Source organism: Spea bombifrons, chromosome 3 (assembly GCF_027358695.1).
Source record: "Spea bombifrons isolate aSpeBom1 chromosome 3, aSpeBom1.2.pri, whole genome shotgun sequence".
Lineage (NCBI taxonomy): Eukaryota > Metazoa > Chordata > Amphibia > Anura > Pelobatidae > Spea > Spea bombifrons.
In genome coordinates, this window is record NC_071089.1 from 80,949,546 (window position 1) to 80,975,927 (window position 26,382).

General features: G+C 40.6%; 1 protein-coding gene across 1 annotated transcript in view; it reads left to right on the plus strand.

Annotated features, from left to right (window-relative positions):
• Positions 1–2,675: 2,675 nt before the first annotated feature.
• The window catches only part of LRCH3 (leucine rich repeats and calponin homology domain containing 3), a 33,544-nt gene continuing 9,837 nt past the window's right edge, over positions 2,676–26,382 (plus strand). Inside the window, 15 exon segments of the mRNA XM_053460777.1 lie at positions 2,676–2,723; positions 2,725–3,001; positions 15,832–15,976; positions 16,456–16,582; positions 18,732–18,837; positions 20,018–20,154; positions 21,350–21,459; positions 22,070–22,163; positions 22,424–22,544; positions 22,641–22,780; positions 22,993–23,063; positions 23,225–23,311; positions 24,081–24,132; positions 24,636–24,758; positions 24,979–25,023. Of these exon segments, the coding sequence (XP_053316752.1) occupies positions 2,676–2,723; positions 2,725–3,001; positions 15,832–15,976; positions 16,456–16,582; positions 18,732–18,837; positions 20,018–20,154; positions 21,350–21,459; positions 22,070–22,163; positions 22,424–22,544; positions 22,641–22,780; positions 22,993–23,063; positions 23,225–23,311; positions 24,081–24,132; positions 24,636–24,758; positions 24,979–25,023 (1,683 nt within the window).

Genomic DNA, 26,382 nt, shown 5'->3' on the forward strand with positions numbered 1-26,382 from the left:
CCAGCCAGCATGCGCACCTTGGAACCCTGCTATGTGTACCCAATAAGTAGACACAACTACCGTGAACTGAGTACAGCAGGAATGAACAGTTTATTGTAGTAAAACATAGACTCATATATCCACAGAACTTCATTAACATAAATTAACAGACACATGTATTCAACCCAACCTTTAATCCCCAGTCAGTAATCCTATTGATGGGATTAATTAAACAATGGAGTTCCTGCCTGTTTGGCAGCCAGGCTGGAGCCATCTCTGACTACCTTGGGGCCTTGTATGACAGCTCATTCTGTCACAGGGTATAACTCAGGTTGACTAAGACAAATCAAAACATAAGATAAAGACCCCTTTTACAGTTTAGAGAGTAATAGTATGCCACGGATGACAGTAACAATAATATATATATATAATGGGCTGCCTGGGTAGTAAGAAAGCATGGTCTCCACAAATGTAATATACACTGTACTTCACACTGATCACTATTTTGTCTAGATATCCTTTTAAGTTTCTAGGAGGATTTCCGTTTCTGTATAGTTTGTTGTTTGCCCTGTTTTAGTTTTTTTTTCTGGGCATATATATTCCTTTTCTTAGTCACAGTATAAATACATTGCACGTGTTAGAGGTGTGTCAAATACTATTCCTCACAGACTATTTTTACTTCGCTGTGGCTTTTTGTAATCCAAGCTGTTATGAACCTAGGGGGTGCTTGTTTTGTGGTAGGCACGCTATCCTGTGAAACTGTTTAGGGAGCCTATATTGGTAATGGGAAGGAGATTGTCACGGTTCAGTTCCCTTACGATAGCATCGCTGCTTCTTGCTAACTGATCATGCGTAACTTGTACAGTCGTACAAAACCCAATCCCCTTAAACCAATAGTATTAAAGAATATGTAATATGTAAAGCAGGGATGTGGCCCTCTGGGACATACAAATATGTGGTGTAATAATGTAATCTGATATTGCTGAACATGTATTGGGTCATCGCAAAGTTATGAAAGTCACACATGTCAGTGTCTCACACGCTATTGTCTTGTTGCACCACATATCTCGTTCTATTTCGAAGTATAGGAAAGCGCTGCAAAAGATGTTATTCCAGTTTACTGAAGACATCTCCCATAACCTACTGGATGCACCCTCTATGGAGGGTCTCATACTCGCTGCAAGGTGACTTGGACTCCAACATGAAGTATGATGGTTTTACTGGTCCAACTTTCTCTTAGTGATCCTAAGCCCCGATCTGACTACCTTCACAGAAGCGGTTACAAAGCTCAGAATTTACCTCCTGATCGTGACTATATCTCGCTGCTCTAACAATTGCTCCCTTCGGACAGCAGGCCTTGTGAATATAACCCGATCAACTGGCGTGTTACCTTCCCACGTCAATTCAGGTGAATTCTCTGTAACGCTGCCTCCCCTTCCATCTTACACCTTCTTCAATTATGCACATTCTGTGTACCTTGCTCTCTCTGTATGTAATTCATGGAAATTAAACCCGGTCCAAACACGTGACATGGATCTGTTTTCTGCACCACATTTATTTTGAAGAAAAAAAAGGGTCACTGTTCAGCAGCAGCGCTTACAGTATAGAAGAAAATTAAGCAAGATTGCAATATCACAAATTATTTAATGTTTTTGTATGATTTTAAAATGAGCTGACTTCATTCTAAACAAAATGATATATGATTTGTGTTCATAAAATATAGATATTTGCGATGGATTGGATTGCACAGATTCCGTATTACTCTATCATCACAATAATGGGGGAAAGTGAACGTTGACATGACATTAAAACTAACAATGTATCATTGTTTAACAAACATTGTCAGAATGACCAAAAAATATTTTGGTCCTTTGGTTATGAATCCCCCGGCTCTGAAGTGTGGACATATTAACCCTTTATTGCATCAGTCATGTCCTATTGTTTCTGGATCTAGTGAAGCACATGTTGGATCGATAACATGAAACATGTCACTGATTTAATTATACATTTATGGTGAATTTCTGCTGCAAGAAGGGCGTTCTGTCCCTGCATTATGTATAGTTAATAACTGTAGAATTGATTGCATAGTTTTGACAATGAGGCTTACATCCGATATGCCTGTTTTCCAAATAATCTTGCTAACTATGGATGAAGCTATTTCATTGAATGGAATATCTCATGACTGGAAATGTCATCACGCACACTTAAGTGTCTCTCGGTCGCGCCTATTTACTAAACGGAGAGTTGTGTTAGCTCCATACATTATGAAGATCCGGCCCCAGCGAGCTTCTGCTGTAGGAAGAGCATCGTCGGCCCTCTAACTTGAGGGAATAACCCCCCAATGTCAGGCGGCAAGCACGAATTACGATAGGCCAACCAGTAGCAGAAACCAAACAAAGGTTTGCCCAACACAACGCATAACAAAGTAACAAAATACTTGGTAGCTTCATCATTTAGTGAATAGAACTTGAAAAGGCCCCCATGACAGACATTTCCGTTTACAAATCTTTGTTTGAGATGTGTGAAAACTTATAGAACGGATGCACTCCCGTTCGTTTCAATATAGGCGAGTGCTGTCATCCGGTCTGCTGGCACATGAGAAAAATCACTTAAACCTCAAAACAAACAACTCGGATCGCCGTAGAGAAACCACAGGCGCACGCGCACTGGAAAGGGCTCGGTCTGGATCCTGGCGCATGCGTAACACGCACAGACCCCGCCCCTGTCTCTCGCTTCCTGTCAGTTCTGCTAGCGCAGGCGCAGTGTGGAGTCGGTATGATGGCGGCCGCGGTGTTGGCCGAGGGTTCGGTGGTGTCTGGTTTCTCTGGGATTATTCACAACGGTAACGGAGCGGCAGTAGCAGGGGGTGTCCCGGGCGTGGGACCTGCAGCATGGAATCGCTCGTTGGAGAGAGCGCTGGAAGAGGCGTCGGTGACTGGCGTTCTTAACCTTAGTGGCAGGAAGCTGAGAGAGTTCCCGCGGAGCGCAGCCCGGCAGGACCTCAGCGACACCACGCAGGCCGGTAAGGAAGGGGAAAGGGGCAGCCGAATGAGCCCCTCGCTGCTAGATGTGGAAGCTGCGGCAGCATGAGTGTCCAGGCAGCTAGCAAGGTGTGGGCTGACAAGAAGCTTAATGGTGGGTTGGGAGGGGGAGGGTATGTGAGGAAGGGGCTGCGGAGGCATTAAAGTGACAGAACCTTAGTGTGATACGTGGTCTGGCGCCTACTTTATCTTGCGTCGGTTATACAAGACTGCTAGAGTGATAAGATGGAATCTGTAACGTGACGTCATGGCCGGACCTGTGACCTTCCCTTAAACACCTGGGAAGTCTCCGAAACTGGCCCAAGTTTTTTCCTCCACTCAGGATCTGAGTTTTGATGGTAGAAGAGCCAGCAAGTCGGTGGTGTTCCTAGTAATGTTTAGTAAATAACCTTTAATGGGGAACGGTCCGGTCACTGAGCTCTGCTGTTAGAACGTTTTGGTAAGAAAAGTGGTGTGTGGTCTTCTGCACCTGTGACAACTCATGTTAAAATAGTTACCTGGAGAAAGTAACCCACTTCTGAGCATGGAATTATAGGGGTCCCCACTTATGACCTGAATAGGTACCTAGATCAAATGGGGGGGTATAGAATTTTAGAGAGATCAAAATAACCCCCCGTGACTTGTACGTTTCTGTTCTAGGAAGAACCTGCATGTTGACTTTGTCACAATTGTGCTGAGCCGAGCTTTAACTGCCCCTGTCAGGCTTGAGCAAGTTAATTTTGTTTATTGGATGCTTGCGATGGCTTTCCCTATTATCACAATAATAGGGAAAGTGAACGTTGACCATAACATTAAAACTAACAATATATCAATTGACAATAATGTCAACATACGTTAAGACACTTCGATCAGAGCAATTATTATCAGGTTATTGTTTTAAAAAGCTCACATTTGTATTTTTGCACGTTTCGACATGCCGGTACAGTAGGAGAAGGGCCCTGCTCCCGCAAGCTTACAATTCTGCGTTGATAGCTTAATATATGCAAAGGACTTGTATCGTTTTCCAATTTGCTGCATCTCTGTCGCTATCTTGTTTTCTTTCTTTGACGCTGCTTGTGTTTTCTGTGGTTTTGTTTTGTGCAATGTTAGGTGGCATCTGGATTGATGGCTAGTAAGTCATAGCGTTTGCTAGAGCAGCTCAAACAGTACTGCGCTTTTTACGCTCATGCTGTTGCTGTTACTGGTGTTCAAGAAATCGGATAGCAATACTTTACAGGTGTTAAAAAAAAAAAAAAAAAGGAGCATTCGTTTATTAAACGGAACAATTTTGTGCTTCAAAAATCCGTTGTCACAGGCTTGAGCTCTTGCTTAATTTGTGTTTAGCACACTATTTGCCTGTTGTGTAGCAAAAAAAACAAGCAAAATGTGCAGCTCATTTTTTCTAAATTAATATAAATATATAGATATCTCGTACACCATGTTTTCATTAAAATGAGAAATAGTGTAATGTAACTTTTGGTTATGTATAGTAACCTGGCTGGCTTCTGGTGCGTCATTCATTGTTATGCATTCAGTAAGACATTAGATGCGGTTTACTGTGTAACAGGAAACGGGACTCAAGCGTGTACCTGTCTTGTGGCTTTACCACATCGTTTTTTGCTACTTACAAAAGAGGATTTACCTGGTTCTATATATAAATTGTCTCTGGGATATTAGTGTATGTACAGCACTGTGCATACTTTGTGAACACGCCGTATCTCTTTTTTAGTAACTGCGCCGGTCATAGCAGGAGGCACATTGAATATTTTTATTTTTAGGCTTTATATCCCTTTTATTTCTGCAAATATTTCTTATTATTACATTATGGGCTCAAGGAGACAGCATTAGTTAATACTCCAGTAAATGCCCCACAGGCGCCAGTGTTTTCCATAACGCATGCCACTGGTGCCCAGTTGTTACCGTTCTTTTAACTTTAACGGGCAGTCCTTATAATGACCCCTTTTCATGTTACATCGTCTGCTCTCCTTGTATGTTTTATCCTGGTTCAGTGCATCTGTTAGATGCTGGGAAACCGGGTCTCAGTCACTAACTTTTAGGATACGCGTATGCTAATGTTCAGCGAGTGGTATTGCCAAGTAACGCGCTACTTCTGCAAGGGGAGAGGAGAGCCACTCAACCAAAGATCGCAGGACTTGTGGAAAGCGTTGTTTCTGTTAATACACGGGTACAGACCAGCAGGCAATGTTTTTTTTTTTTAAGATTAGCAAACTTATTTTTCAGGCCTGTCCAACTAGTTCTTCAAGAACCAAGAGGCCTAATATAGTTTTAGGATTCGCTTTTATGTGACTGTTCCTATTACAATTTATGTCCCCATACGACTCAACAGTATTCTGGTGTGATGTAGGTCCTCCCCGTGTCATCCAAATGACTCATTCTATGTAGAAGGCTAGAATGGATAAGCCCAGCTGCTGGGCGATAATGCATTGTGTGCCCCCGGTCGCTGTGTATACATGCATTGCAGCTTTCGGGTAAGGCAATGAGAGTAGGTAAAGGAAATGCTGTTTGTGTCACTGAAATAAAGTTCCCATTTTGTTCTGGGGCGTCCTGTCCGTACGTCTGGCCGTGGCGGAATCCCTTTCAATTAGTTGCTGCTATGTGTCATGCTCCCATTGTAGTTCTGTTTGTATTTTCTCAAATACTTTTATAGGTTCGCTACTGTAAGTCGGCTTATACAATGATGTGTACGAATTTAAATATGTATTCTTAACCTACCTTATTTGTATCCAATTCAACTGTCCTAACTTCCTGTTCCTGGGAGCTACATGATTAGTTCAGACATCATTTGTTACAGTTTCTGAGCAAAGCAATGATAAACCCATTGTAGAGCGTAATAGGACTTACTCCTTTTCAGGATTCAGCAACAGATATGAGTGTCCCTGGTGTACATGTTTAAACAAAATATGCCCAAAACAACTAAACTGATGGGTCGTCAATAAGAACAAGCTATAATTTATATTTAATACATTCATTATGCAGAAAGTTGTGATGGTGACTGTTTTAAACTTTCCTTTAAATCCTATCCAGTTTGAAACATTATTATTATTCTAATATCAGAATTTTCTTTTCTATAAAAATTCTATTTATGTGATGAAATTAAACATTTAATGGCTTAAGAATCTAATCCCCATTGTCCCCCCTACTGTAGGGGGGTAGTTTTGTTTGATTGTAACCGGTTTCTGCTGACCCGGTCTCTTATGGCTCCTTAACACTGACTTCTTGAATAGAGGTGTCCATTGTAGATGGGTTCCTGAGTAGACTAAACCCCAGACAAATATGCAGTATTGCGCAATTTAATTCCTAGATTACTGCTGGAATGTTACCTCTTGGTCCGTATTGCTCATTGAAAATACCTGCCATTCTCTGTCACCGACCATACAGGCATAGAGGTTTCTATAGTGTGCCTGCAAAAAATAGTAGTAGTAATAAGTGCATTTAATCAGTTATATCTGCAGGACTCCACCAACTCGCTGAGGAAATGACTTCACTTATTTATGTGATTTGCAGCTAGATGACCTCCTTTTCTAGGATTAATGGCAAATTATTTTATTAAAAATCCTTGAAGAAGAAAAAAAAAAAGTCTGGCCAATTGCAGATGTGCAGCTGCTCTCTGGATATCCGGCCAGCGTGCCAGCACCGTGCCGTCGATCCTCTGTGACTTGCGCTTTGTTTTGGCATGTGAGTGTGTAGTGGGAAACCGTCGTCTTTGTTTAGCGCAGTGAGATCCTGCCACCTGCATACAAGGGAGTGCGCTCATTCACAAAGAAATCCCCCCTCATTCAGTCATAAAAGTAGAACATTCCAAGCCTACGCTTCCTCTTTTCAGGTAAACAGGCCGTTCCTCTTTGTTTTCGCGTACACTTGCCCCCCTAATTGTGCTGCGGAGTTAGTTATTGGCGCTTCACCTGCGTACTGATAATAGCTAGCTTAGTGTTCTCTGTGCTGTCGTTTTATCTACAAGCCAGCAATCTGGATTTTATATAAAATATCCTCACATTAGTAATATGAAGGTTTAATACCGCTTTCTAAACTGAGATTCCCTGAATGGCTACACAAGTTTTACAATACAGTTTCCTATATCCTAACACTGGCCTAGAAATCTTTCCTCTGAACTAGTAATGAATTCTGCTGACTAATAGCTGTGTGTAATATACTGTAATATATATATAATCGTATAATGTACCTGATTGAGGACTGTTACACTGAATAGATCTGAGGTTTTCATGTGTTAAAACGTTTTTGTGTTTTAGAAAAGCCGAGCGCACACTTTGCCATTGGCATCAGTTAAACGAGCTATTAGAAAATATATTTTTCTATGACTGTTACTACGATTGGAAGTCCCACAGGGTTCCCCTGAGAGAAGAGGGCCCTGCTTTTGCATGCTTGCAATCTAGTCTAGGGCTTTGTCACCTAAGCCCAGTTTTTTCATCAGTGCCATGTTAGCCTGTCTAGCACACTGGTTCTCCGGCGACGCATGCAGGTTGCATATGGGTTTAGTCCTGTAAACAAGGCTCTTGAGAGTTTTCCGGGTGCTGTTAAAAGCATGCTTCCAGTGCCTGTACAGATAAGCGCAGCGGCGCATGTGAAGAAGACCTAGCATGGCCGACTGACAGCTGGCATATATCATTATGAATTATTTCTCACCAGATCCTCTGCTCTAGTTTCACTAGAATAGCGTCTGGGTGAGACAAGCTCGGTTTACTTCGCAGGTCACTGGAAAAAGTGCTGTGACTCCCCCCTTTAAGGCTGAATGTGTGAGTTGCATACACTTGACCGGGTAGGTTATCTTTCTGAAGCATTGCTGTTTGTGTTTACAAATATTGCCAGTCCGGCCTGTGGGGTTGTGTTGTGTTTGCCTTTAAACTTGTATAACATAGATTGCCACAGACCATTTATATGAAAGACGCTCAGGAAATGGTATCATCTTCTGCAAAGCTTTCCAGCTACCGCGATTCTTCCAAGGAGAAGCAGTGTGACAGAAAACAGACCAGTGTTTATGGGAAACATGGAACCCCAGACAGGCTTTACATATGCTACAAATTACTTCGGAGTTTAAAAATAACATGTTGTGTAACTAAACACCAAGCTTGCCACATGTTTCCAGAGCCTTGGAAACCACTGGGCTCCTCTGTTATGAAAAGGCAAGAATATAGTTTTGGTGACCCCCACAGTTATGTACCGGTGTAATCCATAGGTGTGGTACCACCCGGATACACTATAGTGTTATACTAGGTCATTATGCAGCTCTTTAAACCCCCCTTTTATAGCCTCTCTTGATGGAACCTGTAAATGGGGTCTTAAACCTCAGGCCTGTGCGTCGCCTAGTGTTTTGTACATTGTTAATACTGGAAAATATGATTGGCCTTTTGGAGTAAATCTTTATATACCTACAAAGGGAGAGGGAGGGCTGTGTTTGTGATGTTTTTATTTTCTGACCCAGGAAACCATTAACATGTTGTTTTATACAGGACTGCAACAAATATGATGGTAAATGCATGATTCCTGCTCCCGATAGCTGAACACTGTATATGATATATACACGCCAGGTGTTTAAAGCTTTACCCGCTGGAAAGCCTAGGGGTCAATTTCTATTACCACACATTTTGAGTTCCTCATTCCTTTGAAGCTGTCTAATTAGGGCCTGTAAATGATCGGGTAATATCTATGGCACCAGCTCACACTTCCTGCTCACCAACCACCAATATATCCCACCCAAGATGTAGATGGAAACCATTGTCTAAAGAAAGGCTGGTGCTTGGGGCCAGTCGTTAGTTACTTGCTACAGAGGAGCTCAACTAATGCTAAACGTTTCCGTTACGAGCCCCCAGTTAGCAGTGGAAGATTTGTCAACATTGTGTTGAACCCCTTTGTATCAGAGTTTTTGGTATGTTTAATAATTTAATATAATTTATTATATGTATTATATACTGTGTTAAAGATAGAATGTGATAGAATATTTTTATTTGACCCATCATTCTGTAATAACATTTGTTAAAATTCTGACATGGAACTGCACCCCAATGGTTAATGGGGAAACACTGTATGAACTGTGCTGATGCCGCTAACAATAGTAAAATTCTGTGATCACGTCTCATCAGGTTAACGTAAGGGGCAAAATATCAAAGGCGGAGCTTGTGTTTTCTTTTTGTTGTAAAACAAAACCCTCTCTAGTTTATATGTCAGAGTAGAATAGAGAGGAGACAAACCGCAGCCAGTACTCTTGGTTCGTGTGGCACTGCCTCGGTTGGTAGGCAGTCCCTTGCATCAGTTCAGGGTTTTATTATGTGTGGTCCCCTCATACTTGCTTAACATCTTTCTGTAGTGTAATGTAGTGGGACTGCTGACCTCTACCAGGTTTGACGGCATATACAAGATTTCTGTGGCAGGCAATCCCTCACAATGAAGTGTTGCCTCCATTCCTTAGAGTGAGAGAATGCCACTGGTTGGTCAGGCCAGATGTAGCAAAAAAAAGTTATTGTAACTGGTAATGGTAACTGATCATGGTAGCTGATCCATTGATCTATCAGCTTGTCGACATGCTTTACATTTTGCATTAAACTAGGCATCAATGAATAGCTTGGCTTTCAGGCTCTTATGGAAACAACTTATATTAAAAGTAAACTTTTGTTACTTTTTAAATGATTAAATAAAAAAGGGTAGAGTAACTCTTACAAAAAATGGCTTCCTTCAGCCCGTCCTCTCTGTCCTGGTGAGGAGAGCTGCTCACCGATGGTACAGGTCCCTGCAGTGTCCATATGCGTTTCTCTGTGGAATATTTTTGCATGGCGGACTCCGCTCCCATCACCTCGTCCTGCTATACAATAACAATGCTACAATCATGAACATATTGAGAATGGGAATATATACGGTGCTTACTGTCGTGAGCGTATTACAATTTCAGAATCGACACTCGTGGCTCTATGAAATTTAAATGTATTAAAGTAAAATTGTTGAATACAGTGTCAGCGGGACTTAGCCCCCAGGCTGGCATGAATTACTACGTACAGTTCAAAACGCATTCGTATTGAAATAAGAGTAATGTTTACTTTTGCTAGTTGAAGCACATCATATCTAGAACGTTCTTTTACATGTCCAGCCGCCAAGCCATGCAGCCTCCTTGTGGGATGATGTATGTCCTGACACACGTGAAACCCATTAGAGATTTAAGCCACGCATGGATGTATGTATGTATTTACTACCGTTCTAAACGGGATCACTTAGAAATGTCCCTGTTTATGACAGAAAAGTGAATTTTGTCCATTAAAATAACATGTAATGTATCAGGAATACAGTGTAGACGTTGTTAATGACTATTGTAGCTGGAAATGATTTTATTTTTAATGGAATCTTTTTATAGGGGTACAGAGGCCCTTCGTGAGCAAACATCACTTGTGTTCCAATGGCACCTTGTGGTAGATAATTACGATTACCTTTGTTTTAACCAATACAATCTAAACATTTCTTGCAATTCATCAATGCTTTGTGAAACGCGGTCACAGGGCTAGCTTCCTGGAATCGCACCCAGACGGCCCATTTTTTTTTTTTAACAGCACCTGGTTTTGGAGATTAGTTCTGACAGCCTGTATTTCGCTTGGGGGTTGTGGAAATAAATGTCCTTACCTGTTGCAACCTGTTGAAAGCTTAAGTTATTTGTAGTGCTTACCAAAGGCAGACAAGCCTAAAAGAAAACAAATCCTATGGGTCTTCCGATATCTGCATCTATGTGTTTGTTACAAGATACCTAAACTCATATTTATTGCTTTATAGTTTCACACTTTCAAATACTACTTTATAGCAGAAGTTATTTGAGTTGGGAATGCACTTTTTTGTGTGAAGCCTGTTTTTGGAACTGTAATCTTCTCTTTTAGTGATCAGTGCAAAGAAAATATGTGTTGATATGTTCCTATGAAACAAGGCTTTTTTCCTATTCATAAATACTCTAATTGTAACAATGAATTTTTTTTTTAGATCCGTTATATCCTTCTCTAGTCCAGCCACATAAAGATTGCCTTCAGAGTGTCCCACAGGCTGCATTCCAGCAGAGCATTATTTCTTGGAGGGGAGAGTAGTCATGAAAGGTCCTATGTTCTTCTAATAACTCCTTCAGGCCATCCCCAGTATCATGACATCATCTGAAAGAGAGACCATTGTAATGCATAAAGAAAGCCAGAACATCCACATTTTAAGAAGTAATAAGCCAGTCTTTTTCCCCTGAAATGCTGGAAGGCTTTGGGGCGCTGCCAGGTCATCTGTGTAAGGTTAACAGAATATGACAGAAGAACAGAGAAGTTATGAGCCGGAAGGAAATCTCGTGTATACGGAGTTAATATTCCTCTATACATCTGATTTAAAGTTATGACCCTCCCTAAAAATGTGCCCAATTTCCTCAAATGTGTGCTGAATCCTTCACTTTATAAAGAGTACTATTTTTAAGGGAGCAGTTCACATGTTGCTCTGATTTTTGTTCATTTAGACCACCACACTAGTACAATGGCCATGTTCCTTTCCAACCTCCATTTATGTGTGACAGAAGTGAAGGAAGGGGAGTGGGGCAGGTAAATAATAATAATAATTATGGGTCTTTTCCACCTTTTGTTGGCGTGAATGAATCGCTTGCCAGAGATTTTATTCTCTATTCTTTGCACTGTTCACATTTGGCATTGTGTACACACAATATCAATCAGAAACCAGAACAGTTATTTTATATGAATGGGGTTACTGGCGCAGAAGGGACAATTGGTCACAAACATGCCCTGATGCACTAGTTATACAATAAGAATCCCCAGGGAAACGCTGTATGATGCTGGAGTCTGTGTGTGTACTGTAGTTTGAGTCAGTGTGTATATGTATAGTATAATCTGTGAGTGTGTGTGTACTGTAGTATCAGTGTGTATATGTATAGTCGGTGAGTGTGTGTGCGTGTATTGTAGTATGCGTGTGTGTGTGTGTATGTACTGTAGTGTGTGTGTGTATGTACTGTAGTTTGTGTGCATGTATAGTGCTATTATCATTGTGTGTAAATGTATACGTTTAGTCAGTATGTCTCTGTATTGTAGGGTGTTTTTCAGTACGTATGTGGACATAGTGTTAGAGTGTGTAATTTTATTTATATATAGTGTTGGCCAGTCTGTGTGTGTGTGCGTGCATGTATGTGAATGTGGTGGTGTTTGTTACACGCATTCCCGTGAATGCCATATTGTATCGGCATATAGTGTTAATGTGAATGTTATTGTATGGTGTTAGCACACGTGTACATGAGAGTAGAATGTTGGCGTTTGTGTGTTACTGTAAGGTTAGTGTTTGTGAGCATAAATTGTTAGTGTGTGTCTGTTACCGTATGGTAGTATGTAAATGTACGTTAGTGTAATAAAAACATAATTGGAGTAAAAAACAAACACTGGCTCCTAACTTTCTGGCTGGCTCCTAGATCCAAACTAAGTTTGTCGACCCCTGAGTGTACACGGTTATAAATGTATGCTCTACATAGTGATGGGACAAAGAGATGTATGAAAGGTTGAACTATGTTTTTCACAAGATCCTGTAAATAATGACACAGCACTTTGTATAGTAAGGAGTAAGAAATGTGGCTTTACTGAACATTGTTGGTGTGCCCTGCTGTGACGGTCATGTTGTGTATGCGTGTACCTTCATGAGAAAATCCTCTCGTTCTTCACATTGTTGCATTCCAGTTGAAAGGTGATGCCTTGTCTTCTACGGTGGAATTACGTGGTGAACCAGCTATTGTATAACTATAAATAGCGTAAAAATATCTCTACTGCTGACACCCATGTGGAGGGTGAATACTCTGCTGTGCTTTGCAGTGGCTGGTCGTTTAGGCTAATGAGCAGCCTTTTGTTCGAGTGGCCAGTAATAGTCCTGTGAATGGTGGCCGGAAGTAAGCTAGCCTTTTAGCGCTCTTTCTTCTAGGCTGTTGGTAGTCTTACTGTGTAATGCAGTACAATGTGGTCTAAAGGGAAATCTTAGACAATATGTAACAGGTATTGATAAAATCAGACCCGTGAGCATCATTGTTGAAACTGATCTCAAGGTAAATAAATACACCTTTTGCGTTTTAGCCGTCTGTTAACATTATTTTTGTCTGCATTATTTTTCCAAATTTGCAAAATTTTTCGACATCTCAGTGTTGAAAGAGCTCCAGCCATCATATGTACTTTTTCATGGCATCCCCCTTTGAAATAAATTTGCCTGTTCCCCAGGCTGGCCGTGGAAAGCGCTCTGTCAGTGGGAGCCCATTCCTGGCGCTGAATAGTCACACCAAGCAGCAGAAGCACGGTGCTTTAACATGAGTTCTTCTCTAGAAGCCGTATGAGGAACAGTAACCGGCTCCTTTCATTTCTCTCCATGTCAAGGGGTTGCAGTTCTCTTAAATTATATATACTCTATGGTGTGCTTATGAACTCCATTAGTAGATGTCAGAGGCGTAACTAGCCACTGGGCCCCCAAACAACTTGTCTCTGTCTTCTCTTGTCTCCGCCTGGCACACCTATGTAAACACACTTACACAAATTCCACACAAGTACATGCACACCCACACGTACATATCCGTGCTCTTATATATATAATATATATATATATGTATCTATATATATATATATCTATATACATATATCTTGCCTCCCTCCCGCCTCTGCTTACCTCTTACCTCTCACCGCTCCAGCTGCTCGCATACACCTCAGCTTCACCTTGGGGTCACATGAAGTAGTAGTAGTATGACCCCGATATGCTCCTCTCTCCCCGGACCGGTTAAAGATAGCTTAGAAAGGGCCCTTTCTAAACTATTTTGAACCCGTATGAGATGACAGGCGCTAGAGGTCGGAGGGGTTGCAATGGCCCCCCTAGAGGCACAGGACCCCTGTAGTTATGCCAGTGGTGAATGTGCACAAGATTTTTTTCCCCTCTTGACAAAAATCATCACCTATAAAAAGAAGAAACAAAGCAGTATTGTAAATGAAAGCCAATCGTGGTTACAAATGAACACAGGCACCCAGTCATTTACCTTTTTAGGGCTCGATCCCATCCATCATCTATGTAGACGATAGCTACTGGAAAACATCTCCGGCATGTTAGGATTCCTGAAAGGCCGTCGTTGCTGGCTGCTCAGGACAGGATTAGTCGTATTGTTTAGGAAAATGTGAAATAAGCTACGATTTTTGACAAGCTGAGATATTACACTTTTTAGCAGAAATAAATACAGAAGTTATATCAAGGGGAAGATAACTAAAAGTGAGCATCTCCTTATCCATGCACCAGAGTTCCTTCAGTTCCCCTTCAAATATAAAAGTCAAATGCCGTAAGAATGGATTTTTTCCTGTTAAGGGCTGTGTGATGGTTATTTTAATAACTTGTAAGGAGGTCTTCGTGTCAGTATAAGAAAACCTTGATCAAAAAGTAGGGCTTTCCATCTCAGTCAGCGGTTACTCATTCTATCATAATTTATCATGTGTGGGCTGTGTGTAACGAATCTAACATCTAAGGCCTTTATTGCTGCTCCACACTTACACTTAAAAACGCTGAGTACTCTATTCCAAAATGTCACAGTCCATCTTGGTCTGGCAGATGGATTTCTGCTGCTCCTTTAAATTAATTTAATCATACAGACAAAAAAAGTAATGCACAAAAAAGCAAGTCATTTAAATAAAATGGGTTTATTCCAAAAATATTTAAACCCCAAAAACCATACTTACAAACATTAAAGTAAGCCAAAGGCAAAAAAAAACTGAAACAGAAAAATAAGCAGTGACGGAAGAGCTATTCCACCGAGATCCCCCGACGTTCTCGATGAGTGCCTCTCTGTAATATATTTTTTTTATTTATTTTGTCCTATATGAGGGTCTCTATTTTTTTATAATACAGATCTGGTATGCTGCTCATGTAACTTGGCAGCTCAGTCGGTACAATCGCTGCACTTTGTAACATCTAGCCACAGGTTGGTTGAACTGGTTAATTGGCTTTTAGAGAGTGACGTCATTAGCGTGTTTACATAGAGAGCACACAGGCTAGTTGGAATTAAACATTTTGCAGACCATGATACATTCTTTCAAACTAATTTGTTTCCACTCCAGGATATTTCGGTTGCCTAGCAACTGGACGGACCGTTTAACTTCAGAGCTGCTTGCTAGGAGCACGGTGCTTGCTGTCTGGTTTGCGAGAGTTTTGCTGTAGTTACTTGGGGTATATAAAGCTAATAGTATGTAGTATATATCATATGTGTGTGAATACCGATACTTTAGGGTATAGAAACGTTTCTGGTCTCCTTTGAATGTCATGTAAATGTGACCCCCCCTGTAATCATGCTGGTAAACACGGCATCCTAATGGCAAAGATGTGTTGTGGTTGCGAACACGATATATTTATTTTGTATCGGTACTATAAAGCTTGGGGAGGGGGGGATATGTGGCGATGAGCTTCCTGCATTCTTGGGGGTTTCATTACCCTTCATTTGGGCGGCGTGAAGATATAAATAGACATTTCTGTAGTTCTTTGTGTTCATCCATAAGACCCGTCTTCAAGCAGGGTACAAGAAAGGTCTAGTCAGCTCATAGACAATGGAGTTTATTCACAAAAGGGATAGTTACGGCTTCAGCTTCTTCCGTTCACTATTCGTTGTAAGGAAAAGCCTGGCCGGCCCTGTAAAATGCATAGTTTAATCGGCGAGATTTCTTCAATCTCCTCACACATTGAATTGTGCATTATAGAGGTCTAGCTCGGTCCTTTTTGAATTGTGTAATGACTTATGTTTATTAAATGTATTAAATAGACATGTTGTACCACATGATTATACTTTTTGTCGTAGATCTCTCTCGGAATAGACTATCTGAAGTCCCTGCTGAAATCTGTCACTACATTTCCTTGGAGAGCCTAAACCTCTATCAGAATTGTATCCGCTATGTACCCGAGGCCACCCTAAACCTGCAGGCGCTGAGCTTCCTTAATATCAGGTAACCGTTCTCCCAACGCACTGTAATGAATACTCTGCAATATAACACTCAGGTGTGTGTCTGGGGGAAGCGTGCAAAACAATATTGACTAGTTATCTTGTTGCCAAGCAACAAAGTTTACGTTGTCAATTGACGAAAAGAGGACGCTAAATACCGGATAGTGTTTGTTTTTGCATGAGAACTTGGCTCAAAGCCAAACATCAGAGCTCTTGGGGACAAATACCACATTGCTGGAGTTAAAAACGGATGTATTTAATGTATGATATTTTGTGTTAGTTAAAAATAAAATAGGTTCTTAAGTGATTGTCTAGAAATCAAAATAAATCCTTCTGCAGTGGTGATAATTTGTTACTGTACTTTTCATTCTAGTTAAAAAACAATAATAATAAAATAAAAAAATATTTTTTATGACGTGTTATTTGCTAAATTACATGACCATGCACAAGTATTTTTAATGACAATTTGTTTATTTTTCCAAGCCGGAACCAGCTCACTTCTCTACCTGGGTACCTGTGCAGCCTTCCTTTGAAAGTTTTAATTGCCAGTAACAATAAGTTAGACTGTTTGCCGGAGGAGGTTGGTGGACTGAGACATCTCACTGAGCTGGTACGTGAAGGCGGCTGGGGTTTACTATAAATGTCCAACTGCATGCAAAGGGAAATTGGACTGAAGAACAATATGTAGTCAGAGTGACTTTTATAGTTAAAATGTGACTTTAAACAAATCCACTATGTTAAGGGACATAGAAGAACAATTTACATTGGACTAGCTTAATTTGTAGGCTTAACGGAGGCTACCTAAAATGAGTTGCCATATGCAAATTGAAACTGTACGGAAAATGTGATCACAGGCATTTTGTAGTTAGGTTGTAACATTAGATAATTAGTTGTATTTAAACATAGTGGTGTTCCAAAGTGGGTTCCTATTAAGTCATACTTGTTACAAATCATAAATGTCACATCATGATTTTGCCAAACTCTGTCATTCGGGTCATAATTCCTGCTCAGAGAATGTCAATGAATTTCAGTGTTTGTAAAGGCAGACTTCAGCTACCATATGTTTTTTAGTACAAAAGATAGGTTATTGTTCCTATTAAATGCACACGCATGGGGGGGATTTAGTAGGAGTTGCCCTCTTCCCCCTCTACTCCCAGTTATGCAAAGAACTGTGTAACTTGCAATGTAGGGTTGCACTGATGTTGGGTGAGAAGGCTTGCAATCTCTGTTCCAGTTCATGCTGAAGGGGATATACCAAGACATTATGTACATTGCTCTACTTCCAACTTGGGAAGAGTTTGGGGCCTTGTCTATTACAGCATGGCTGTGTCTCAGTGCACAAAGCAAAGTCCATAACCACATAGTTGGGTGAGTTTGGTGTGGCAGGATGTGACTGGCCTGCACAGAGCCCCGACCTCAACCTCATCGAACACCTTTGAGATGAGCGGAAACAGAGAATGGCCATCTCGTCCAACATCAGGGTCTGATCTCACAAATGCTCTACTAGATGAATGGGCAACAATTCCCACAGAAACGCTCCCAAATCTGGTGGGAATCCTTCCTGCTAAGGGGAACCAACTACATATTAATGTCTATGAATTTAGGATGTGATCTCCTAAAAGTCCCTGCTGGTGTAGTGGTCCGGTGTCCCAATGCTTCTGTCCATATAGTGTGTGTGTGTATAATTATAGCTAAAATACAGCTTCTTACAGATGCTATTTCATAAGTATGCACATGCGCAGAAATCACTACCCTCTTCTAACAATATATTTCAACACATCTGTCTTTTTTTTATATCTGAAAGTTTGACAACTTCAAAACAACACAGACTTTTCAAGTTTCTGTAGCAACAGCCCCTTTCTGTCTGCTTTTGTGACTAGGATACCCTGGAAAATTATAAATGAGGCAATTTTGCACTAAAAAAAACTGGGTATATTTAGTAGTAGTAGGAAGGGCTTTTTGTGCCAAATTTAGTACTAAAAGTATTACAGCAAATTTGGGGTACTTTGATATAGTGGCGGGCTAAGAAATATATCGCATATAGTGTGACGGAACCCCAAATATTTATGCCTTAAATGGTATTCGCTGGCTATGCCCCGGATTCTAGCTTTATTTTGTTACATACAGCAAAATCAGTGGAATGGTACATGAATCTGTAAGTTGGAGTTTTGTACTGGGAATACATGTTCAAATAAGCGTTCGTTTTCTTTGTAGACGTTTGGGGGGGAACAACCGGTGTAGATGGTACATTCTTTTGTGGAAGTCTGTGTTCTGTTACACAGCATATAGCAGGCAGTGACAGGGAAAAAAATTCCCTCTGCTTGAGGGAAGGCAGCATGTTCAGAAATTAAAGCGATAGCAACTGTCACCTTGGCTTAAAATGGTTTGATGCTGCCTCAGAGTGTCTGGAGGACCCAAAGTGGCTGCTTCTCAGAACAAATAGTAATTTCCTTCAAAAATCATCCACTTTTCTGTTGAGGAAACACACTGCAGACCAAATTTACAATTGGCAATCATTAAATGCACAATTTAATTCAATGTTTTGCACAAAGTACAGAGGGAGGAGGAGGTGGACAACTATTAAGTACTTCTAGTAATGTTTGGTAAAATTGATGGACTGTTGGATGTAATTCTTCTAATGATATAAGAAACTCTTGTTCAGGTATAAAATGGCAGATGATCCAAGTCCAAGAATCCCATTTGTCTTTAATATGCATGTAATGCATTCTTTAATTCACTCCAGCTCTGTTGCTTTTCAGGATGTCAGCTGCAACGAAATCCGTACGATCCCAACACAGATTGGCAAGTTAGAGTCTTTACGGGACCTCAACATTAGGAGAAATCACTTAATGCAGCTTCCAGAAGGTGAGAGAGCACGGAAGCCGTGCGTAAAAACTGTGCGACGGCAAGTTATCTACAATCATTTCTCAATGGGAAGGCTCGGCAAAGTCTTCAGCTCTCTCTCTCTCTCTCTCTCTCTCTCTATATATATATATACATCTCAGCAGCTTGGGACCTCACAGGTACCCTGACAATAAGTGATTTGACTGAGCCTCTCCCCAACGTGCTCATGCATTTCCATTTGAACGTCTATTCACATTTATAATACATTTCAGAATGCATTGAAATGCTTTAATATTCAGGTTTTGGGGCCTCACATCTAATGTATGTTGGAATGGTATCCCTCTTACCGACCTTATCTTGTTCTCCCGTAGCTTTCATTTGCTTTGTTGGCTACCTGCTCTGTTAAGAAATGAAGTTCCCTAATAATAGACACACACAATGCAGTGTGATAGTTATTTCCCATTTATATTCCGCATGTGCGTTTCATTTTGTTATATCTGGGGAGCGCTGGTGGTTGCCCAGAAGATTCGTTCTGTAGCGTTTGTGTTTGTGTGCGCAGTAAACTCCTCTTTGTGAAACCCGATCAAACGTTTACCGGGCTACGTTTCATTTCCACTTTTATGAATGTCGGAGTGAGAAATATCAAGATGACGTAATAGACGTTGATGGCTTTAACCTGCTGCTGACAGTTGGATGGGAGGTTTTGCTGCGCATGATGCTTGCATTGAATGTCTTGTGAGCAATGCCTAAACTATGTTGGCACTGGACAAACTCTTGTACAGAGGATTCCATCTGTGACTCATTAAACGCTCCCGGCAACTTAACACTTTACGTGTTGGGGAGCCGAGTAGTCTGCTGAACCTCCTTATCTGACATGCGATAGCTAGAATTACAGGCATGTCTCTTTGAGCTTGAAAACCCCTCGCTTTGGGTTGTAGGTTCATAGAAATCCTCAGTTTCAATGCTTGTAAATTAGGAATTGTGAAATACCGCTGCTTTCGTTTGAGCGCGATGAAGTCCCATATAAAACCATATCATTGAGATTTCCTGGATAAGTGTATTCGAGGAAATAGTTTTAGAGAAAATTTGAAAGTTGATGACATCACACAAGCTCCTAATTGTAAAGCATGCTCAAAGTGGAGTTTTGTCTAGTCAGGGAATAACAAATACAAAATAACATGTATTTTTGATTGTTTTGCAGAACTTGCAGAGCTCCCTCTGGTTCGTTTGGATTTCTCATGTAATAAAGTTACCAGAATCCCAGTGTGTTACAGAAATCTGCGGCACCTACAGACCATAACGCTCGAGAACAACCCCCTGCAATGCCCACCAGCCCAGGTGCCACTTTTATATTCATTTTCATTCTACACTTGCAAAAATAATGGTATATGTCTTTTGTGTGTGTACCTGTGGGGACGTAAGTGAAAGAATTTGTCAGTAGTTGCAAGCCTTGAATGGCCATTGTGACGGAACCCGCCATCACTGGGAACACTGGAGAGGCCTGACTGCCAGCCTCCTGCCTATTGACTATGGGCCCTGGGTTTGTAAGGACTTCTGTGGCTACCCCCAGCAGTATCACCTCATCACTCGCTGAGGGGATTATCTCCGACAGACAGGATCTGCAAGCAGGGAGGGACCACCATTGTTTTAGTTTAATATGAGACCCCTCCACCCCATGGTGCATTAATATGTTGCCCTCCCCCGGTTCCACTACTACCAACATTTACCCTGGCCATCCCTGGAACAGGTTTGGGGCCAGTAATAGATAGTGGAGGTTTGGACCCTATTGTATTGTTAATCCTGTTACTGCCCCTGTTGTCTCTGGGAGGCAGATTAAGGGGGCGGTTTGTATCCCACTGCTGCCACCAGTTTGTCACGGGCAGGGCTATCGGCCGTGCCGTGGGCGTATGGGTGTAACAAGGGTTAAACACCACCCAGACTTCCGGTGCGTTTGGTCACTTTCCCCTCAGGGCACCAAGCAACCACCACAACCCCAACCAGTCACCCCAAAACTCCCAGTGTAAAACACACTGCCACCACCAAGAACTTTAAAACCGGGCATCTTAGGTTACCCAAAAACAACCGGACTGCGATAACTACACAATCCCCAAAGTGATATCTATATAGTTAGCCGCTTAGTAACGTCACATATCTATATGTATACAAAAGGCTATCTCTAGAGAACAAAGAACTGATTAAAATGTTTAATCTGAGTATAAAATGGGTCACAGTGCTGTTACACAAAAATGCATATAAAAAGAGACATAGACTTAAATAGAACAAGTACATAAACAGTGTAAAATAAAAGGGATAAAACAGAGTATCATACCATACTTCCTTGGAGTCTTTCTTTGTTTTGGTTTTACCCTACACTGAGTCTCGCTAGTGACTGGGGAACCGGGGAAAGTGTGTGTCCCAGGCTAAGGGAGCGCAAGTCAGCGGAGGTAGTCGGTCGGACTAGCCAGATCCGTGACAGTCATCCATGTGTGATTTGATTCAAATTATCAATATGTTGGGTATTTTTGTTAAACAGATCTGCATCAAAGGCAAAATCCATATATTTAAATACCTGAATATAGAAGCATGCAAGAGTGCTCCTGACCTTCCCGATTACGAAAGAAGAGCTCATGCCTTTAGCACGTGGTGAGTTTATGCAACTTTTGGCTAAATAATACATGCCTTGTGTGCATGTCCTAGACATGACAATATTGGCATGAGTGTGTTTTTATTTTGTGTATATGTATGTGTCTACATATTATATGGAGCTATTGAAGACAGCCATTGGGTTTTCGCTTGATGCTGTGTATTGAGCCCTAAAATCTTACTGTGCCTGGTGCTCACCCTGACATATAGAATATTCCAAAATTCCTGTGGGATGTGAAGTGTTCATGCAACTCTTTTGTCTACACTCACTCCATAGGTGACTGACATATTATCAATCCTGTGAAAACTACATTAAAAATATCCTCTCGAAAAATGATATATTTCTTGACAGGATAAAACCTGTAAAATTGGCATGAAAGTAGGACCCAGTTATTTTTGTGTCTTCTAATTACATTGTCCAGAAGCTAGCATTGCACACGCGTTTATTAATACAGAATATCACTTTTTGGATTCTATATCCTTTTTCTGACCATGATAAATTTATATCTGCAGTGACTAACTGGTACTGCTGATATGTAATATGTAGATATATATTGAGAATGTTATTTACAAATGAACGCTGTACTCACATGTTCTTTTCTTATTTCAGTCATGACGAGGTGTATCCAGGACGCCCTTATGGTGCCCTCGACTCTGGGTTTAATAGTGTTGACAGTGGAGACAAGAGGTGGTCTGGGAATGAGGTGAGGACAAAACTTCTGATTTTTATATATATATATATATATATATATATATATATATATATATATATATATGTATATGTGTGTGTGTGTTTTTTATAGTGTTAAATATATTCCTAATTGGCAGTGTCAGCTTTAAACATATATAGCACTGCACATAATATAGGTTGTGGTTTGTTGCATTTAGTGACATGTAAAATTTGCCTTTTCTGTTTTTATTTTTTTATTATTGAATTAACAAGTTCTCTCCGTGCTCTTTCCAGCCAACAGATGAGTTTTCTGACATTTCTCTCCGCTCTTCTGATTCATGTAAGGACCAGCGCCTGCGGAAAGAACCCCAACCCCAAGAGCACAAAGCCAACTTGCTCATTACCAATGGCGGAGGTAAGTGCTGGCCCATACCGAGCTGTTGGACTATTATGCTGCTATTCGTTGAGCGCAATATGTAAGTAAGTTTAACACCATTCTTCCCCCTTAAAGTAGAACATGACTTGGATCAGATAGATTATATAGACAGCTATGCAACTGAAGAGGAGGAGGACGATGTAAGGCATTCCAAGGGGAATAGTCTGAGCTCTCAGTTCATGGCGTACATAGAGGAGCGTCGAGTATCGCATGAGGTGAGAACCCTTTTAATACCCTTAGTATTTTGCAATGTAATAGTTGCATTTTCTTTGGTTTTTAAGATTGACATTTTCTGTATGCTTCCTGTAAGTACCGAATATCATCCTTGCGTAGATAATTGGGCTGTGCAGATAGCATGGTTGTGCTGTAACAGCATTGTTAGTGCTTTGGGCAACTGAATGGTTTTGTTTTTCTCTTACTCTCATAGGTTCCTTCTGCAAAACAAACGCCCAACAGAGGATATCAGAAATCAGAAGACGGCCGAAGACATTTAAGCAGGTTAAATATAATTAATCTTTCACGGATCTCTTGGTGTAAAGGGTTTAACTTTGTCCCATGGACAATGACTTTTGCTCGTGTGGATTTGATATGCTATGTTTTATTTTGCATGAAAAAGGGTGACATGTATTTTGTTTGTTTTGTTTTTTGTTTTTTTCCAGAGATTCTGAAGAGTTGAGAAGGCCAGAATCGCTAAGCTTACCACAGAACAAGGAGAGACAGACCTCACCTCGCAGACTTGCTGAGAGGTAACCGCTCATTTGCATTTGAGAAGACAGGGGTGAGACTAGGGTTAATGGTGCTATTTTGAAGAAGTTATTTTTAGAGAAAAAATACATATGAGTGGAATAGTAAAACAGTATCTAATACACAGGAATACATGTATTTTATCATATTGGTATCTATTATACAGTTAGTCAGCATATGTTATATACAAACAGACATTTGGGCAACCAATAGCCATTTTAAGGTCCCCCCTTAATTCATAATACACCTAACTTACAGATATGTAAGAAATGCCACTATACCCCCCCCGACTTACCAATGTATCCCTAGACTCCCTGGTGTCTAGCGGGGGCAGCCGGCGGACGTCTGTGTGATGCACGTAGAGAACCTGCTCGCCACTTCCACCGGGGTTTATCGGAAGACTTAACGTGGGAGGAGGGAATGTGGCCTATAATTGGGCCAATATAGTATTGTGTTTTATTTATTAAGTGCCAACAAATTGGGCAACACTGTACAATTCAAGTAGGGCGGTTAACATACATAAAAAAAAAATATACATTAATACATACAGGCACATCAGGAGATGAGAACCCTGCCCGTGAGCTTGCCATATAGCCTTATATGGTACTTTTATACAAATTAGCAGTCGGGAATGATGTGCTTTTGGGGGGTCCTTCTTGAGAGCTTACAATTTTAAGCAATAGTATGGGTTGTTTAAACAAAAGGGTGGGGTGAAATGCTCATCTTTATCTGCATGAACCACCTTTTCATTACATTCTCCTTCTGTTCTAGGCCTGCATTAGATGCTACATACCTACTGTCTATGGCAAACAGTCCTAGCCAGGTAATGGCCAAAGCAATACTATTGTATATGCACCAAACACAATACCCTGCTGTATCTATAGCTACCTGGAGATCATCATCTGCTGGAACAGCGTAACGCGTGTCCTTTTTGGGAGCTTCATTTTGTTCAATTTAAATAAAATCATGAATATAAAGTTGCCAGTCATAGCTCCTGAAATGACTGAATCCTATCTGGAATGGGCGCCAATGCTTTGTTTTAGCCTTATCTCCAAAAAGGTCACTATGTGTGTGTCTTCTAATTAGAAAGTAGAATTAAAATTGCAGTAGATGGTTGTCTGTTGGCCCATTAATTTAATTGTTTTAATTCCTAACTTCTTCATAGTGTTCTTCACAATGCAACTACTTTCATTGTGTGGTGAAGAATGGTTTTCCGCTTTAAATAATTTTTAATTCTTGTGCCCTAGGTTATAATACTATGCTTATAGGTTAGATACGTTTCTTTGCCCCACGTAGTAATAGTGTTGGTTTACCTGGGTGTCATAGGCGGACACGGAGCGTAAGAGAGACATACTGGAAAGCGCAAGGAGAGAAGCCCAGCTGGCGGCTCAGCAGTATGAAGCGGAGAGGAGGAGGGGTCGACTCGTACACAATGACTCTTTGAGTAAAGTAAGTACCAAGGGTGCACTCACTGACGCCTTGTGTACATACACCTGAAGTACGCTGAATTTTTGTTAGGGCATTGTATCAGCAGCCATTCATCTACATATTCACCAAATGCTACAGTGTTGGCTCATATTCTAGCTCTGTATCTGCCAAACGAAGCGCTAGACTGTAGATTTACAGCTGTGATCCCATTCTGCTGTTGACAGTATTGCTCTTTTTATAGAACAATATGCTGAGTCCTGAGAAGCAGAACCCGCAGGGCAATGAGGTGAGTGTACAAGCCAAACCGATTTAGACCAGAGCTTGATTAATTTCCTTTTCACATATATTTGAAAGATTTTGGCATGGGGCTATGGCAATTATTAAATACCTTAAAGAAAAAAAGACTGAGATTAATATCATATAATTTTTCTGATTGCTAGATTGAAGCATAATATGATTCGTGTTAGTATTTTTATTTTAGTAGATTCTACATCATCAGTCTTCCTGTCTGTAGCCAAAAATAAAGAAGCAAGCCAAGGGCAAAAACAGGATTTTTTATTTTTTTTTTAACTTGCTTTGCCATCTAGACAAATATCTGCATCACCTTTTAAAACGTATGCCATTAGCCAATACTTATCCGCTATGAGTTATGTATGGTAATCTACAGGGCAGCGTGCAGGAGCTTGGATGCCCTACAAGGCAAGAAAACAAAAACAGCTGCCATTCGAACTGTGGCTTGGTGACTAGGCAGCAGCTGGGGTTTAATTTACTTACTGGTGTCAGGACGGCTTTTTGTCAGACATTTTGAGAGTAATATATGAGAAAACAGCTCATTAGTTGTGAACTGCAACACCAAGGGGTGTTTTTATTCTGTGGAGTTACTTCGATGGTCACATAGTACAGGTTCATCCCTCTCTTAAAAGTAATGTCATTTAGAAGGCACATCTCTAACATATGTCCCAGACAAACAACATAAAAAAGGCAATCGTATATTTGAAATATTTAAATAGTAAAGATTACGTTTTATATGTAAATAACCATTTTAAACGAGGCTGAAAATAAGGGGAAAAACCAGTGAATATTTTTTTCTTCTCATAAACCTGTCACGCGCTTAACTTTTTTCAGCAGTGCCTGTTTTTATGTTATTTAAGTACAGCCTATTCAGTGTAATACAAATTGAATTATGAATTGGTTAGTTTGTTCCAAATGATTATGACAGCCCACACAGGTTTATATGGTGCAACAGCACACATATACACAAGAGATTAGTTTACCTGGCTCTGGCTCACTTGGCAGTAGTATGATCTGCCACACTATGAAGCACCCATCTCCTGGTGGAACATTAAAAGGAGAAAGTAGTTCCAGTAGCCAGGGTGCCCACGTCTTGCTCTAGACCTTTAGTTTCTATGCCCCAGCAGTGTACAAATTTCAAGTTTAATTAATTTGTCCTGAAGTTATCTACTCATAAGCCGATTCTGGACAGTTTTTTTTTCTCTTCTGATTTTTTTTTTTTTTTTTTTTTGCATTTATTTTATGCAGGGGTTAATGGTTTAATCGTTTTTTTTTTTAAAAGATTTCATTTGTGAAAATTGAAGTAAATTACATTCTCATTTTAACCCATTTAATCCATTGGGTCTTGCCTTTC